We start from the raw sequence: 17,657 nt of genomic DNA, 5'->3' as shown, positions 1-17,657 counted from the left end.
CTACTTGCTTGTTCCACCTTTCCTTTGTCTTAAGTTCTTGTTCCAGGAATATCTGAGTTTTTGCTTTCTCTGATTTCCCAGATGGATACTGAAAGAATCTCAATCTGTTTCCTTTGCAGAATTTTTGTGTGCAGATCCAAATACAATTTTTTAGTCACTGTAGACATGTTCAAAAATTGACAGCTTTTGCAGCTCTGTCAAGTAAGGCCTAAAAATACCAGGATTGTTGTTCCTTACTCAAGTATAATTCAGTATGTTATTATGTTAAACATGTCAAAATTACAGTATGCTTCTATAAAATAATTTTGTACAGACCACCAGCCCTCATTTCTGGTGCTGAGTTTGGAAAACAACTACCAGTAAAAACACTGAAAGTTGGGTCTGGATGAACTTTTTTCATTGTATATTTTAGGACTGTTGTGTTCTGAGTCTCAATGTCATTTCCTGCTTTTGTACAGTGTAAGACCTGTGTGTGTGTGTGTGTGTGTGTGTGTGTGTGTGTTTGTACCTGCAGTGCTGAGCGGACAACGACTGAAGTGTGTTTCAGGATATTGTACAGTAGCTCCAAAAGGGCTGGCAACACAAGATGGCTGCCTTTGCTCCCAGCATGCACCTCTCCAGCCTGGTAGACCACTGCAGCTTCTGAGAGGACGCTCACTACCACCTCTACTAGACCTGTGCATTAGAAATGAATGACTACTGTGAGGAGATTATGGCTCAACTGCAACCTGTAAAACCACACAGTCCATTTAGATCATCATGACAGACCCTAACAGGAAGGTTATGTCAACACATGCTGCATATCGACGAGAACATGAAGCACTAATGCTGCTGAATTTCATCCATCATGTCACCAGGATGAATTAAATAAAACCAGTTATGCTAATGAGTCCATTAATAAAACTAATGCATTAATTTGCAGATTACACAACATATGGGTAGTGGTAATGTGAACTCTGTATCCTAAAGCAATAAAAAATTACAGAAGTTTTTTGAAAAATCAGTTGTGACTCATTAATATGCAAACATATGCAAGCAACTAATCAGCTCATCTACTATAGGGGAAACATGTGGTGTCAGTAGTTTCTATCATCTATTGTTCTATCTCTACACACACGCACACACACACACACGCACACACACACACACACACACACACACACACACACACACACACACACACACACACACACACACACAGATATGTCCTACATACCATGCTAAAGTCATGCCATGCTAAAAATGCTTTTTAAGGTGGAATGAACCAAATAACAAACAACCAACCCGCGCACCAACTCACCTATTCACCCATCCAACTCAACTCAGTACAGCCCATCCTACATACTTACCAACCATACTGCTGTCCTGAGGAACAAGGAAGTGCAGCATAGCTGTGGATTTTTAACTGGCTGTAACTGAGAGTTCTGGCACAGCTTTTCAGTAGATCATTTCATCCAAAGCTCCTATTGAGGGTGGGGTACACATGCATTCTCCCTCTTCAGTCTGTTAATATTGCACTGTCAGAAACTAGAGATTTAACAACTCACAATGTATCTGATAGGATTTCAGGCCAAATTTAGCCATTAAAAACCTGTTTGAATCAAGATACCAAAGACCAGAGAATGGGATCAAAAGGCGATGGGAAAACATGCATGTTCAATTTTGATGTTGATCAAAAAATACATTCTATTCCTCTCTTCTAGTCTGTCTCTCTCCTTTCTCTCTATTTCATCCCTTTCCTCTCTCCCTGTCTTCCATGTACAACCACCCCTGTGCCCACCAAACCCCTATCTCTGCAGGAAACTGTCCATTATAGAAGATGTTGGGAAGCCACGAACCACTGGTAAGCCAAGAATAAATACCAGCCACTAAAGTGCAAACCCATGTTTCACTCCTCATTACACTTTACATGACATGGCTGGTTCTCTGCATGCTGCAGCTCTATCTGTGTAGCTTGCTATTGTAGGCATGTGTCCCTGAGGTGTATTTCTCTCACTCCACACACATCTTTGCTAGTGGTCCAAAACTACGCATCTCCAAAACTAGCCAAGTTCCTCATTGCCAGTACACTGTCGACAATGAGTTTTGGATGCAGTTTGTGGGCCCTGGGGTCAGGACACTTACTCAGTGCCAAAGAAGACAACCACAGTAACAAAACAATTACCTGATCTAAAAATATGTTCTGCTACTCTCCTCTTGTTTCTTGCCCCTTTCCCTTCACCTCCCACCTCTGCCTGTAACCTTCAAACTCAGTTAAAAACTAAAAGGTTCTTGCATTGCAAGCTGCTCTGACACACACAGCAATGAGTTTTTTCTAACATACAGCCAACAGTGTGAGCACAGGGCCAAGTTGGTCTTTTTAAAGATCAGGTACTGGGATACTAAACCAAGGCTGGTCTGTCTTTCTCAAGCCTAAGCACTGGAAGTGTGAGCAGGAGTTACTTTTTTCCAAGTGTAACTATTAGGACTATAAGCTAAAGTTGGTGTTTTTAAATCCAAGGTTCTGGGACAGTGAGCTAATGTTAGTCTTTTAAAGTTCAGGTGCTGGGACAGGGAGCTGAAATTATTTTTTTACAGCCTCATATTTGAGACAGGCAGCACAGTTTTTTTGTGGTGTTTTTGTTTCAACATGGTTTAACTTGGAGGTAGATGAAGACCCATAATCAAAAGCTGACAGTCTGTTCTCTTCCCTCATTCTCATCTTTTGATATGCTATCCATATTACAATGCACACAGGATAACAGAAATAGCTAACTTCATCTTACTGTGCTGATACTTAGACTATCAGAAAGTCAAAAGTTTCCTGAAATTTACATTTCTGTATGTAACTATAAGAGTTAACTTAAATGTCAAATGCATGAGCTCACTGTATGCACTGGGGACAATACAGGCGGTGTTATTTTTTATTTCAACAGATCTTTATTTAGCATAGAGGTGTCATGAGTATGTGCATGCATGCGTGTGTGTGTGTGTGTGTGTGTGTGTGTGTGTGTGTGTGTGTGTGTGTGTATGTGTGTGTGAGTGTGTACACCTCATGCAGACTCCAGAAGGCTATTAACCTAGCCTGCTGTCAGTGAGATGTAGTGTTACTTTGTCAAGCTGCCTCATAATGAAATAAACAGACTCCTACACTTTGGACTGTTCAGTTACACAACGACCTCTTCTTCTGTTAACATGATTAGACAATAGAGTCGGTTCACATGCACACTCGATTCTGGATAACTGCTCTTGTAGATATTATTCGATTAGTATCTGTTGAGAATGGCTGCTATCATTGCTGCCAGACACAGACAGCTTCACCAAGTCAGGTAGCAAATGAAAAAGTAATCCCATCCAAGAACATTTCTGCTACAACTTTCATGTCATTTGAGCTGTCTACTCCAGATGCATTAAGGCTGAACCATTAATCAAAACTGAAAGTGCACTTTTATTGGACACCTGACTATTGCTCGATTACATTAAACCTGACATTTAACATATCCTGCATGCCCTTATTAAAAATCAGCAGAGCGCAGTGTACTTGTACTGTAGCTGAGGAGCTCATGGGGCGTGCAGTGCCCTTTTTCGGAGTCATGTTTGTGCCTTAGTTTGGCTTGCACGGCATAATCAAGAATGTCAAAGTGAATAAAACAGACGAACACAGCTATTAGCTCATGCAACTAAGGAGCTATTTCCCAGTGCAACCTCTGTACTTGCCAGTTGGCCTGGTGTACATTGTGCTTAAGTGGTTTATCATAAGTTTCACATTATTTTGATTTACAATAGGGAATGCATTAGATATCTTAACTGTAAAATAAATCATAAATAAATAAATAAATAACAGGGAAATATACTTCCCTGTTGTAAAAGAAGCATTTTTATGAAAAAGGGAAGACAAAGCCACCAGCACCCTTGTTTAAAGGTTATCAGACTGCACTCTGCTGACTGGCTGATTTGATGCTGCTATGCGCTGGTACAGCTGCTTGTATAGAAGACACAACAACACTAAAAATGCCTCTCTGTCAGTTTTTACACTCCCCGTCTACACAATTTCTGCCCTAAGTGACAATACAGATGCCGTCCAATAAAAGCTGCAGTTCAGCAGGTTAAACTCTGGCACAGATCTGTGGGTTGGAGACCTGAATAGGCCAGACCTTCCTTGCAGTATAAGGGAGCCCTTGTGAGCTGCCTTGATGTGAGACTGGAAACCTTTAAATACCCATACTTAATCATAAATTACTACATAGTATTGAGTTCCATATTTCCAGATGAAATAAAAGAAAACAAAGCACTGCCAACAACTTTTCAGCTGCACTAAGAACTTATTAAAGTTACACAACTTGCCTGCTGCAGGACAAGAGAACTTGTAGAGGGAGGAAAGGTTTACAAACACACACACACATGCACACGCACACACAAGAGCTGGCCAGCACTACCATAGTTATGTACTTATTCGCAGAGGGCTATATGCCTCATGCCTGTACATCAAAAGCGTGGCTTGTTCACTTTCCCCCAACCAGATGACTGGTTGGGGGAAAGGGCGCATGTTGGTATGTAAATATATGTACAGTTTTCTGTTTTTATGATGTAAACATCATCTATGACATATATCATTTTTCATTACTGTAATTTCTGCTTTCACTCAGTTGTTAACCGTAAGCATGAATGTTAATAATCTAAAACTCAAACCCAGGCATCTAGCAGAATGAAAAAGTTGTCTACAATAGAGGCTGCTGTGAATCAGGGTAAATCAAGCCTTTATGACAAGTCTTATGGACGTAAGAGTTATTAAGCCTATTTTTCCTTGTCTGAACAAAAGCAAGGTCATTAATTGAACATATGTAGCCGCGCTCCTAACAAAGCGTCATTGGAAGCCACAAAACCAATCAGGATCCTTCGAAGATCTACAGGTGTGGCTTACGTGATGACGATGGTGAGAAGCTACAGCACACTGAACTGGAAAACAGAAACAACAGCACATCAATGTAGATTTTACTTACAAAAACAGCGATCGAGTACCATAATGCTCACAAGCTAGCAATATGACTACCAATATCCTTACTCACTTCCATAATCACAGCTGTTGTTTGTTTGTTTAATTTTGGCGCTCTCATACTACAAATATGGTTTGTTTTTCTAATTAGACAAGTTGGCTAATGATGGACATACAGATAGATGATCCAGTCACCTGCTGTGGCTTCACTTGTAAAAGCCAGGTGCAGCGACCCCTTTTCCAAACAATTTGTATCCAACAGTGCCCCAACTCTTTCATGTAGCTAAGTGTGGCTAAGCATGTCTCTCCTCAACATAAATGCACATATGCAGTTCATTTAGAAACACACACACACACACACACACACACACACACACACACACACACAGACACACAACCTTTTATTGTGGAAGTTTTTGTGCAGGTAGATATTAAAGATCCACACAGATGTGTGAGTGCATGTGGGTGTTTATGTGTGTATAGTAAGTGGAGTTATAATATAAAGGCTACTTTCATTCTAGTCACTAATGACTGACAGGTGTATACATTGGTGCATGTTTGCATTGTGTGTGTGAGACAGAGAGAGAGAAAGACAACTAACAAGTGTCATAAAAGGGCCAGCATCTCCATTCAGTCAATACTAACAAGTCAGTTTTAACAATGTCCCATTTGTGCAATTGTTACCCGCTCATTTCAGGACTAGGGGAATAATTTATGAGTTGAAACCATTGTGCTGCGTCCTATTTTAGAATATGGAGTGAAATTAGGTTAAAAATAGACATTCCAAAACCCTTTGCAGTAATATCTATTTATAAGCCAGAGTAAAATGATTTCTACAGGGAATCAACAGGATGGATTGTACAGAGGATTTATAGCTGTCGAAGCAAATAGAAAAGTTTTGTGAAAACAGAAAAACCTTAATAAACAGAGATAGAAAGTATTATTGAATTGAACTGAATCTGCCTCTCAACTTGAACAGATCATTTTTTTTATAAACAGGATAGATATATGATCATTACATTCCACAGGATTGCAACCACTAGATGACATAATCAACAAAATCGATGATGATCGATGATGATTGATGATAGCATTGACATGTCACATGATTTTTACTTTTCATGCTGCATGCATTAAAGTTATGTTTCAATGGTCAATGATACAAAAGTAAAGCATGCACATCCCAAAAAAGCTCCACATAGCAACACTATTTAAAAAGACTAGCAGACCAAGACATAATATAGACACAAAAACACCTTTCCTTCACTGTGAATGGGTGAGAATGCAATGAACCTCACTAAAGACATTCACAAAAAAGCTGACTGTCAGCCTCAAAACATTTCCATAATATTTCAAAAATAAAGCCAACAATACACCAGAGTGAAACCTCTGTAAAACAGTAAAGCCCACCACAATAGTGTTACTCTTACATTTACAGCACAATCTGGGCAGAAATAGGTGGAAGCTGGTGGTAAGCTCAGTAGAGTCAGTTATGATCTCCATAAAGCTGCTTCTTTATAAATCTTAGCAGATCCATATTCTTTACTTTAATTTTTACTTTTTACTTAATTTTTATGCAAACACATAACATTAATGAAGAAGACCATCATTTAATTGGTAAATGAGCTCCCTCAACCAACCTGTACACACAGAATCAACTGCATTTACAGGCATGAAATTAATTAGTAAAGTTTATCAAGAAATGTCCATATTCTAATATAAGAAAATATTATTTTACCATAACATGCAATAGTCTTCCTCTCAAAAAAACAAAGCTGTGTGCAATTCCTATGCTATGCTATGATTTCTGCTAACTTGGTTAGCAGAAGTCTTGACAGAGCACTCTCCACTTGCACCTTGAACAAGTGTAATCAATAAAACTTTGGGCTTTGAGCTGTGTGACTTAATTTTTAACTTAATTTTGACCAATGAACCTAAAAAACATGTAATGTTAACTAATTCATTGAAAAAAGTTGCCAAATCAATCAGTATAACAGTCATTAGTTACAACCCTAAAAAGTGTTTTGCTTCAAATGTCCAGAGACTATATCTATCTATCTATCTATCTATATACAGTACAGTACAACCATTTCAGGTGACTACCTCTTGAAGCTCATCGAGAGAATGCCAAGAGTGTGCAAAGCAGTAATCAGAGCAAAGGGTGGCTATTTTGAAGAAACTAGAATATAAAACATGTTTTCAGTTATTTCACCTTTTTTTGTTAAGTACATAACTCCACGTGTTCATTCATAGTTTTGATGCCTTCAGTAAGAATCTACAATGCAAATAGTCATGAAAATAAAGAAAACTTTGGGTTACTTAACGTAATCCCCGGTTCTTTGATAACAGAGTGAGGTGTTTCACTATGGGAATCGCCTCGGGCGTGACCAACTACGGAAGCTCCAATGACACAACGTCTGTCAGTGACAGACAGGTCGAGCTGTGTCGGGGCCCCGCCCCCTATATTATCACAGCCGACCGGTCCCTCTCAACTCATTCTAGACCGGTTTCTTTCCGTGTCTGTGCAAGGAGGGACGTGATGGTGAAACACCTCACTCTGTTATCAAAGAACCGGGGATTACGTTAAGTAACCCAAAGTTCTTTTTCTAACTTCGTTCGGTGTTTCACTATGGGAGATATAGACCACTCCCGGATTGCATAGTCTCCCGAAGCCCTAAAAACCACTTAGGACCTGGTAGCGACTGCCCTGTGGGCCCTGGCACTTAAGCCTCTAATACCGCCTGTGCCACAGACGGCCCTGAAACATCCAGCCTGTAAAACCGTACAAAAGTGTGAGGCGTAGCCCAGCTCGCCGCCGCACATATGTCCTGTACTGAAACCCCCTTAAAGAGGGCCCACGAGGTGGCCATGCCCCTTGTGGAGTGAGCCCTCAAACCCTGGGGAGGCTGCAAGCCCTTACATATGTAGGCCAGAGAAATGGCCTCCACAATCCAGTGGGACAGCCTCTGACGGGACAGCGGCTTGCCCCTGTGGGGAGTGGCCCAGGACACAAACAGCTGATCCACTTTCCTGAATTCAGCCGTCCTCTTCAAATACACCTGAAGCGCCCTGACCGGGAATAATGTGTTAAGTCTCTCCTCCTCCGCGGAGGAAAACGGGGGCGGGTGAAAAGCCATCAGCTCCACGGTGGGACACCTGTAAGCTGACTCCACCACTTTAGGTACAAAGGCTGGGTTGGGACGTAAACAGACTTTGGAGAGCCCCGGGGCAAACTGTAAGCAGGATGGACGGATGGACAAAGCCTGTAGGTCACTCACCCTCTTTGCTGTAGTCAAAGCCAAGAGCAATGCCGTTTTCAAAGAAACAAGTTTCATTCCCGCCGCCTCCATAGGTTCAAAAGGGTGGCGAGAGAGGGCATCCAGCACCACGGACAGCTCCCACAGGGGTACCAGGGGTCTGGAAACCGGGAGCTTGCGCCGCGCCCCCTTCATGAAGCGACACACTAGAGGATGCTGCCCCGCCGGTTTCTCTCCGAAACCCACATGACACGCCGAGATGGCCGCCAAATACACCTTAATCGTGGAAAAAGCCTTCCCTTTCTCCACTAGTTCCTGTAGGAAACACAGTAGGTCAACCACCGAGCACTGGAAAGGAATGATCTGCTTTAGATCGCACCACTCCTCAAAAACTCGCCACTTATCACTGTAAAGTGAGCGAGTGGAAGCGGCTCTCGCACTCTGAATGGTGTCGATGACCCGCGCTGGCAGGCCCGCGGCGCTCAAATTCCACCTTTCACGGGCCAAGCCCAGAGCGCTACGCGGTCTGGATGTGGGTGATAAATCTCCCCGCGCGCCTGGGACAGAAGATCCCTGCGTATGGGGAGAGGCCACGGCTCATCCGCGAGCATCTGTATTATGTCCGCCACCCAATGCTTGGACGGCCACCGTGGTGCTATCAGGATCAATGTTAGGCCCTGCTCTCTCACCCTGGATAGGGTGGGAGAGATCAGGCTGAGCGGGGGGAATGCGTAAAGCAGCACGTTTGGCCACGGGTGCGCTAGAGCATCCACACCCAGCGGTGCATTTACGTCTGACAGGGAGAAAAACAGAGGACACTGTGCGTTTTCCTGCGAGGCGAAGAGATCTACGGCTGCCCGGCCGTATCTGTGCCAAATTTGATTCATCACCTGCGGATGGAGTGTCCACTCCCCGTACAGGGGATTCCCCCGAGACAGTAAATCCGCCCCTCTGTTCATAACGCCCGGTACATGTGTTGCTCGAAGGGACAGGAGCCTGGAACTGCTCCATAAGATTATTTTCCGAGCCAATTTGTGCAGTCGCACTGACCGAGTGCCGCCCTGGCGGTTTATGTACGCTACCACAGTGGAGTTGTCTGTCTTTACCAGGACATGACGGCCCTGGAGAAAAGGCAGAAAATGTTTCAGTGCGAGAAACACCGCCCAAAGCTCCAGGACATTGATGTGAGCCAGAGCCAATCCCTGGTCCCACCTTCCATTCACTGCCCTGCCCTGCAAGGTCGCTCCCCATCCTGACAGGGACGCGTCCGTTGTCATGGTTACTCTGGATGACACCGCTCCCAGCGGGACACCTGACGCGAGGGCTTCGGTGTCCCTCCACTGCCGGAGTGCCGACACACACGTCGGCGTTATCTTCACCCTGCGGCTGAGGTGACGGCGCGGGCAAAGGCGCAGTGCTGCAACCCAACGCTGAAAATCCCTCATCATGAGAAGCCCCAGACGTACTACCGAAATCACGGAGGCCATGAGGCCAAGCAGGCGTAGGCATAGTCTGAATGATACGACTTTCCCCAGCCCAAAGAGGGAGAGACATTGTGATAGGGACAGTAATCTCCCCTCTGATAGCGTGACTCGATAAGATAGGGAGTTTATGTTCAAACCCAAATACTCCGTACATTGTGTGGGTTCTATTCGGCTCTTTTCCCAGTTTATATTGAACCCGAGATCCCTGAGATGATTTATCACCGCAGCGGAATCCCTCATGGCCTGCTCCCGTGAGTGGGAGCATATCAGATAATCGTCTATGTACGAAAATATTCTGATGCCCTTGTTCCTTAGCGGAGATAAAGCTGCCTCCACACACTTGCTGAACACCCTGGGAGCCAATGACAGCCCGAACGGGATGGTCTGATACTCGTAGGCTCTGCCCTGATAAGCAAACCTGAGAAATTTCCTGTGAGCGGGATAAATGGCTATGTGAAAATACGCGTCCTTGAGGTCGATTGTCACAAACCAATCGCCCGGGCGGATTGAGCGACAGAGCACTTTGTGTGTCAACATCCTGAATGTGTATTTTCTTAGATGTCTGTTTAACACACGGAGATCTAAAATGGGACGCAGGGAAGAGCTCCCCTTCTTTGGAATGAGGAAGTAAGGGGAGTAGAAACCCTGCTGAGCTTCCTTGCTCGGCACAGCTCTGATTGCCTGTTTGTTCAATAGGGATGTTATTTCGTCCTGTAGGACTCGAGCTGCATCCCCTTTTGCTACTGAAAATTTCACACCGTTGAATCTGGGTGGTTTCATAGCAAACTGTAGTCTGTACCCCTGAGTAACAGTGGACAATGCCCACGGATGAACTGCGCATGCGCGCCACCTTTCCGCCCTGGCAGAAAGTGGGCCCCTGTAGTCGCACAGACGTGACGTCACCCCCCAGGCTCGGGGTGACGTCTCCCCCGTCAGGGGAGCGTGAGCTCCCTCTGTGGGATTTGGGGGCGTATGGCAGTTTTTTATTTTGTTTTTGTTTTTGTTTTGGGCATCGCATCTCGCCCTTGGCTCTGGGCCTGGCTGCGAGGATGCAAAATTTATTTTTATTTTTGGCGAACAAGGTGGGGGTGCTTGATGGCACTGAACTACCCTGTGTCCCTGACTCTCCTCTGGAACATGAGGAGACAGAAAAGGAGAGACGTCTGGGGAACTGAAACATGCCAGAGTCTCTGGGCCACAAACTTTGGGGCTGTGCCCCCCCCCCATTTCTCTTCTCTTTTTCATGGGAGGGGGAGAGGGAGAAGCTGGGGCGTCAGGCCGTCCGCTTCTTCTTCCCATCCCCGGGTTGAGCGGGACGTCTCGCCGCCACCGCCGCAAAGGAGTGTTTACCCCATGGCTTCGGATTTTCAGGTCGAGGCTGTCGGCTGGCCTGTTGTCCGGTTGCCGGCCTCTGTGGTCTGCCTCCTCCCTGTCTCCCCCTTGCTGCTGCAGCGGCAGCGGCAAAGCCGGTCCTTGGACCCTGAGGGGGGCGAGGGATTGGTTTCCGGGGTAGGCAGAGGTCGAAGGCTTCGCCTTCTTGTTTCCTGAGGGTGCTGGTTTCCCTCATCTTTTCCAGCGCTGGGCCAAAAAGACCCTTGGTGGGGTCGTAAGGTGCATCCATTATCTCTGCCTTCTGACCATCACCCAAGCCGGAGAGGTTCAGCCACAAGGCTCTCTCACCTGACACCGCTAGTCCCATCACACGGCCGCAGCCCTGTACTGCGCCACGTGAGGAGCGTAGGATGAGGTCATTTACCACACAAATCTCATCCCAGAGAGCGGGGTTAGGTGCCCCGGAGTCCAGCTGACGGCCCATCTCCTCCAGGATCTCAGCCTGGTAAGCAGATAGCAGTGTGGTTGCATTCAGGGAGCAAACTGACTGTGCTGCATATCTGTACATTCTCTGGAAAGTGGAGGCGGTGAGGCGCTCCGCTTTGTTGGGCAGAGAAATGGTGGAGGAGGCTGAGAGAGACCGTCGGTTTGGGTGGAGGTGGAAAGCCACTGAAGGTTCCACCACTGGGGGTTCGGCCAGCCCCAGTTCCCCCATCCCGTGGATCTCCAACTTAGAGTAGCCCTTGGTGGGAAGCTTACTCTTGAATGGGCTGGACCAGTACCTGCTCATCTCCTTCATGCAGGCAGGCACTGGTGGCAGGAGTTGCTTTGATGGCGGCTGGGCTGGTGGAAGCCTTTTTCCATCATATAAATCCCTTACTGCCCCTTCAGCATCCTCGGCTGCCGGCCATTGAATCCCCAGTTTTGCGGCAGCCCGCTTGCAGACCTCATACAGACTGCTGTCCACTGGGGGGGCAGATTCGGATGCACTGGGGGGTCTGGACTGTCTGGCAGGAAAGGTGGAGTCTTCCTCCTCTTCCTCCATCTCGTCCATGTCAAGGAGGTCAGAGTTAGCATCGCCCTCTGCGTCCTCATAACCCGGCTCCACCTCGAGGAGCTCCTCGAATAGTGGAGGCACATCCGGGGACTCAGCGTCCATCACATCACCCCAGCTCGCCGTGGCTCGTGGCTGAGGGGTGCTGGTTGAGGCTTTTGGGGTGGCGCTAGACAGGCATGGGTCTTGGCTGTTGGCCACCGCCACTCTTAGCCTCCTTTCCAGGGTTTTTTCTGGCATAGATGCACAGTGAGTGCATGACTCGGGGTCAGCCAGCGATGCTTGAGCGTGTTTGGCGCCCATGCAGGTTATGCACATGGGGTGAGTGTCCCTGCCCGAGATTGACGCTCCGCATGACGCGGGGCACGGGCGGGATGCAACCTCCTTTACCTTCGGATCAGACCCTTTGGTGGGGGTGGTGGCCGAGGACATGTTGCCTGGAAAGGGAAAAAAGTTTTAAAAATCGTGCCGTACAGGGCTCGCCGTGACGCGTTAGCCTGTCGGTTAATAGTGTTATCGCCGGGGTTTAGCCCGCGCTAACAGGGTACCGTAAAGTTTGCCCGCCGTGACACGTTAGCAAAACCTACGGTACTCAGTCCAGCCAACAAATTAATGTCACTGAACCTTGGTTGACTCGCCGTGACGCGTTAGCCAGAGGGTTATAACTTAATAGTCGTCGACTACACCGGTGGCTAATACCGTGTAGTCGGACGCACGGCTCGCCGTGACGCGTTAGCCGATAACTGTTACACAGGTGCCGGCTACGCCGGTAAGTTAATACTGGGTAGCAGGTGGAGAGCAGCTCGCCTTGACGCGGACACTGCTCCAGGAGGCCCTGTGTAACAGCTAGTACTTCTATGAAATACTTACTCAGCAATCCAGCCGGTGCCCGGAACTGCGTTCGGCGACGCGGGCCTAAACGGGTCGTCTGAGAACAGTGGCAGAACCAAGCTAGCAGATGCTGAGGGAGCTTGAGTATAGTATTCTTCACGGGAAGAAAGCGAGAATGAGTTGAGAGGGACCGGTCGGCTGTGATAATATAGGGGGCGGGGCCCCGACACAGCTCGACCTGTCTGTCACTGACAGACGTTGTGTCATTGGAGCTTCCGTAGTTGGTCACGCCCGAGGCGATTCCCATAGTGAAACACCGAACGAAGTTAGAAAAAGAACTCATTGAATGAGAAGGTGTGTCCAAACTTTTGGCCTGTACTGTATATATATATATATATATATATATTGTATATTTATCAAACCAGTCATGGAAAAATTGTAATAATCAAATAGTTGCAATTTTGTAGGCCTGATGTTACTACAACCAATCCAGCATGGCAGGTTCTGCATGATTGTGGTGATGCTAGCTACAAACTATGGAAAAGAATCTCTGCCTCTGACAATGCAATAGTTGTAAATTTTGTCTGTTTTTTGTTAGCACTTACATTATCAAATTTGCTGTGTTAGAGCCAACCCCAAGAGAGCAGACAACTATTTATTAGCCATCTTATATCACTGGTCAATATAGATGTGATCCTTCATCCTACCTGCCCAGAGTAAATAACTTGCTCCAAATATTACTTTGAATGACTGAGTGAATACTTGGTTTCAGGGAGGCAGATGGGATTAAACACCTAATGAACTTGCTGAACTTGAGCACATGCTCCAGATATGATGGAAAAGCGGATAGGCTACATCTGGGTTGTCAGGGAATGCCTAAGAAACAGCAATTTCTATGCCAGTTTCCACACATTGCTATTTTTAGACTATCAGGTATTTATACAGTTTCATATCTTGCATTTAAACATTAGTGAAATTTGTAGGAATTCTCAGTGTTCTAGTCCCCAATAGAAAGGTTTTGCAGCCTGTATCTGAGATTCAGACATTGTGAAAACAACATAATAATGTCACCATGTGCATTCACTATAAGCATTTACAGTAAATACATTTGTTACTGATATACTAATTTTCAACACATGCTGCATGCAAAGTACCAAAGTCTAATTCTCTGTTTGTTTGCCTGTCTGTAGCCTATGTCTTCAGAACAATGCAAGCCATCTCAGTGTTACTGTCAGAAGTGCCTTATTGATTGTCATTATGTAAATCTGTCTATCCAGTGACCTCCTGGGCACTCCCTAATATGTAGAACATGAATATGGAAGACAAATCTCTGTAGTATAAATTATGCCAGCAGGCATTTTTATTGATTGGACACACATGGACACTGAGTATTAAAGACATTATAGAATCATTTGGACACAGTTTGGGGAAATAGCCTGAATCCTTTTTGAAATGGCGGTTTCGAGACGTAAGCTTACGCAAGCAATATAACGACATGACAAGAGAAACTGTCTGAGCTTTTCATAGTTCAACAAAAATAGAATGTAATGATCAAACCTACAGGAGAATATTCTAAAAGACTCAAATTCACAAACTTTAAAGGATTTTCAAGACTTCTTGTAGATAATTAAAGCATGTTTGAATAAAGAGGCCAAGTCCAAACTAGCTGACTTTCCACTGGTGCACCAAACACAGGCGTGCTAGTTTGTGCCAAGGCCAATTGCATGTCTTTGATCACGTCTCGGTGGACTGTTGGGCCCAGTTTCCAGGTGCTAATGGCCCACCACATACCCATGAGCCAGACAGGGCTAACTGAGGTCTTAGGCGGAGTTATGGGTGATAAGTGGGGAAATGAGTGCAGCTGATACGTACAGATGTTAGCGCAACAGCTCGCTTTTGTAGCAAAAAATAACAGACAAAAGAAAAAAATGGAGAACAACAGGCAGTACTGGTCAAACGAGGACATTAGGGCTCTGCTAGGCAGTGTTTGCCGAAATGAGGATGTTATGCAATATGTAGTGATAGACCTAGCAGTAGTGGGGATTCAACACATAAGGGGACAGATCTGCCAACCCCCCCCCCCACCCAAAAAAAAAAAAACAAGGTTTCAGTACAAGCCGTTAAAGGACACAACACAGAAAGTGGCATCCAAAAGATGAAATTCCAGTGGTACGTACTTCTGCAGTAGTTAATTGGTGTGGGGTGTGCGGACTCTAATCACTCGCTTCCTACTTCCCACTCACGTGCATGGATGGGGATGTGTGACGTTTACTTGGAGGAAGCATGTGATGGGCGGATTATAGTATAAGAATGCAGGGCTATGGGCATGACAGTGGAAACACAAATGGTTTTTGTTTTCATGACTGGAGGCTGAGGCCCATTAATATTGTCTAGCTCAAAGATAGCCCAAGCTCACAGTGGTACAACAGTAGAAAGACGGCTACTGAGATCATGTCCTAAACAAGCTGGGTAAATTTGATAATGCAATTTTGCTGTTGCATCCACATTACACCACACTAGTGTTTTCATCACAACTTTCCAACGCTTTCCAAAAGTAGAATGTGCACACTAAAGGGCACCAAAAAGTTCCCTATTGAGTGCATGCAAGCTTATGCACATGTTCCACACACATACTGCGCATGCTCAATACTAGACTACAACCTATATCAGAAGACAATCCGACAACAATGGTGTCAAAAAGTTCTGTCTTCCCTGTCTGCAATATCAGTATCTACACACTTCCCAAGACGAACCATTTTCAAAGGTAGAAAATGTTGGCTAAGGGTTGCTGGAAGAACAAAACAGAGAGAGAGAGGAAAAAAAAAGTGTGGAGATAGCCTGAAGTGCTGCATGCATACCATTGGGGGGTAAGCTGTGACGTGGGCTCTTCTGGACTTGTGGGGCAGAATTCGAGCTGCTCTACTTAGAATGAACTTGAGTTGTGCTTTTTTCATACTTTTGTACATCCAAATGAGCTTCATTTCACAGTAGCACTTAAAGTTATGATCCACAAAATGTGTCCATTTCCTACTTGTCACTGCACCTACAAAGTCAGTCTCCAATTCGCTGTCAGTGGAGAAGCTCCAGGCTTTGTATCTAGTAATGATCACAGATTAGAGCCTTGGCTTTCTTGTCTCCAGCATGGAGGGAGATTTCTACACAGTCAGGAATTAAAACCGAACCATACGCGATCAGAGAAATCATAATCAGAATTCTGTTTCGGGGGGATATTTACATTATAGCTTCTCTTAGCCCCCACCCAAAATAACACAAGTCACTGTCCTCCCACCTCTTTAAGTCTCTCCTTGCATTAACTTGTCCCTTGTTTTCTACCCCTCATCCAGCTACCTTTATCCTCTCTTCTCTCGTCTTATCCCTCCTCCCCATCCCCTCATCCAATGTCATGTTCTCTTCCTGTGTCCCATTCTTTCCCTCTCTCACCCCTCTGCCATCCTTTTTACCTCCTATTCTGCTTTCCCTGACTTCATCTTCTCCTCTCATCTCTTCCCTCCCTCCTTGCTCTATCTCTCCTTTTCCCTCTTCTGTTTCTTTCTGTTGTTTTGTTCCTTCTCCCTCTTTCTGCTTCTCTCTCTCTTTTTCTCGCTCCTCGGTCTTCATTCCCCAGGGGGTATTATCTCAGTCGGAGGCAAATCTGCCCAATTATAAACCTCATCTCCTCACACACACACACACACACACACACACACGCACACACAGATCATCCTGTGTGCTCCTGCGTTCACCCCCCTGCATATTCACATCTATTCTGTCTCTCTCACACACACAGAAACACAAATACATTCACACAAAGCTCATACACACATACACATACACACACAACTCCCTATTTTGCTCTTCTTCACTATCTATTTCAGAGTCCCTAACATGCACACAAGCACACACACACACACATACACACACCACCGTTCCCCTCCTCACTCTGTCACACCTTAAAAAGCCAATTATACACGCACTCCCTTCTCCTCTTCTCTCCTCCTCCCTTTCTGTTATTCCTCCCCACTGCCAGAGTGATCTAGAGTGAGTTAAAACTGAGAGGAGCGATGGGGAAAAGAGGGGAGAAAGAAAAGAGTGGCCCAGAATAGAGCAGAGAGGAGAAGGGAAAAGGGGGAAAGAGCAGAAAAAGTAAGGGAGGAGATTATGAGATAGGAGAGGAGGTTGACAAGAGTTGAATAAAACAGATTAGAATAGAGAAGAGAATGTAAAGAGGAGAGGAAAGGAGGGATTAAGGGGGTGGAGACCAGCTGAACACAGCAGAGGCCGATAGAGTCAAAAAAGGAGAGGAGAGGAGAGGAGAGGAGAGGAGAGGAAAGGAGAGAAGAGGGAGATAGCGTTAATTGCCAGGATAGTATTAGTGCTGGGTTGACAGTTTCCTGTTGAGAGGAGAGCTGATTGGACGATAATGATGCTGACTACTGAACTACTGCACTGCTGACCCAATGGAAATGGAGGGGGGGTGGTGGGGTGCTGTGGGGGGCTGTGTGTGTGTGTGTGGGGGGGGGGGGGGTTCTGAGAAAAAAGATGGACAGAGAGACAGAATGAGACAGAATGATGAGAGAAAGAAAGAGGGATGAAGACAGTTACGTCACAAATAGAAAGTTGAGAAAAGGAGAGTAAAGAGAGGCATATTACTGGATAGGGGGATTCTAATATTTTTATTGCTACAACACCCCTACCCCGATCACTGAGTGTGGCAATTACAGTATTGA

At 45.5% G+C, this 17,657-nt stretch overlaps 1 protein-coding gene across 3 annotated transcripts in view; it reads right to left on the bottom strand.

The window, feature by feature from the left end:
- Positions 1 to 17,657, bottom strand: part of ulk4 (unc-51 like kinase 4) — a 132,168-nt gene that overhangs the window by 24,684 nt on the left and 89,827 nt on the right. For 2 of the 3 annotated variants that reach the window (XM_030073149.1, XM_030073150.1), the window contains exon 33: positions 509 to 675. In XM_030073149.1, the coding sequence (XP_029929009.1) occupies positions 509 to 675 (167 nt within the window). Of the gene's footprint in view, positions 1 to 508; positions 676 to 17,657 lie in introns of those variants that run through there. The other variant, XM_030073151.1, reaches the window with a different exon arrangement.

This window comes from Myripristis murdjan, chromosome 16 (genome assembly GCF_902150065.1).
Source record: "Myripristis murdjan chromosome 16, fMyrMur1.1, whole genome shotgun sequence".
NCBI lineage: Eukaryota > Metazoa > Chordata > Actinopteri > Holocentriformes > Holocentridae > Myripristis > Myripristis murdjan.
This window is presented reverse-complemented; position numbering and strand designations above follow the sequence as displayed.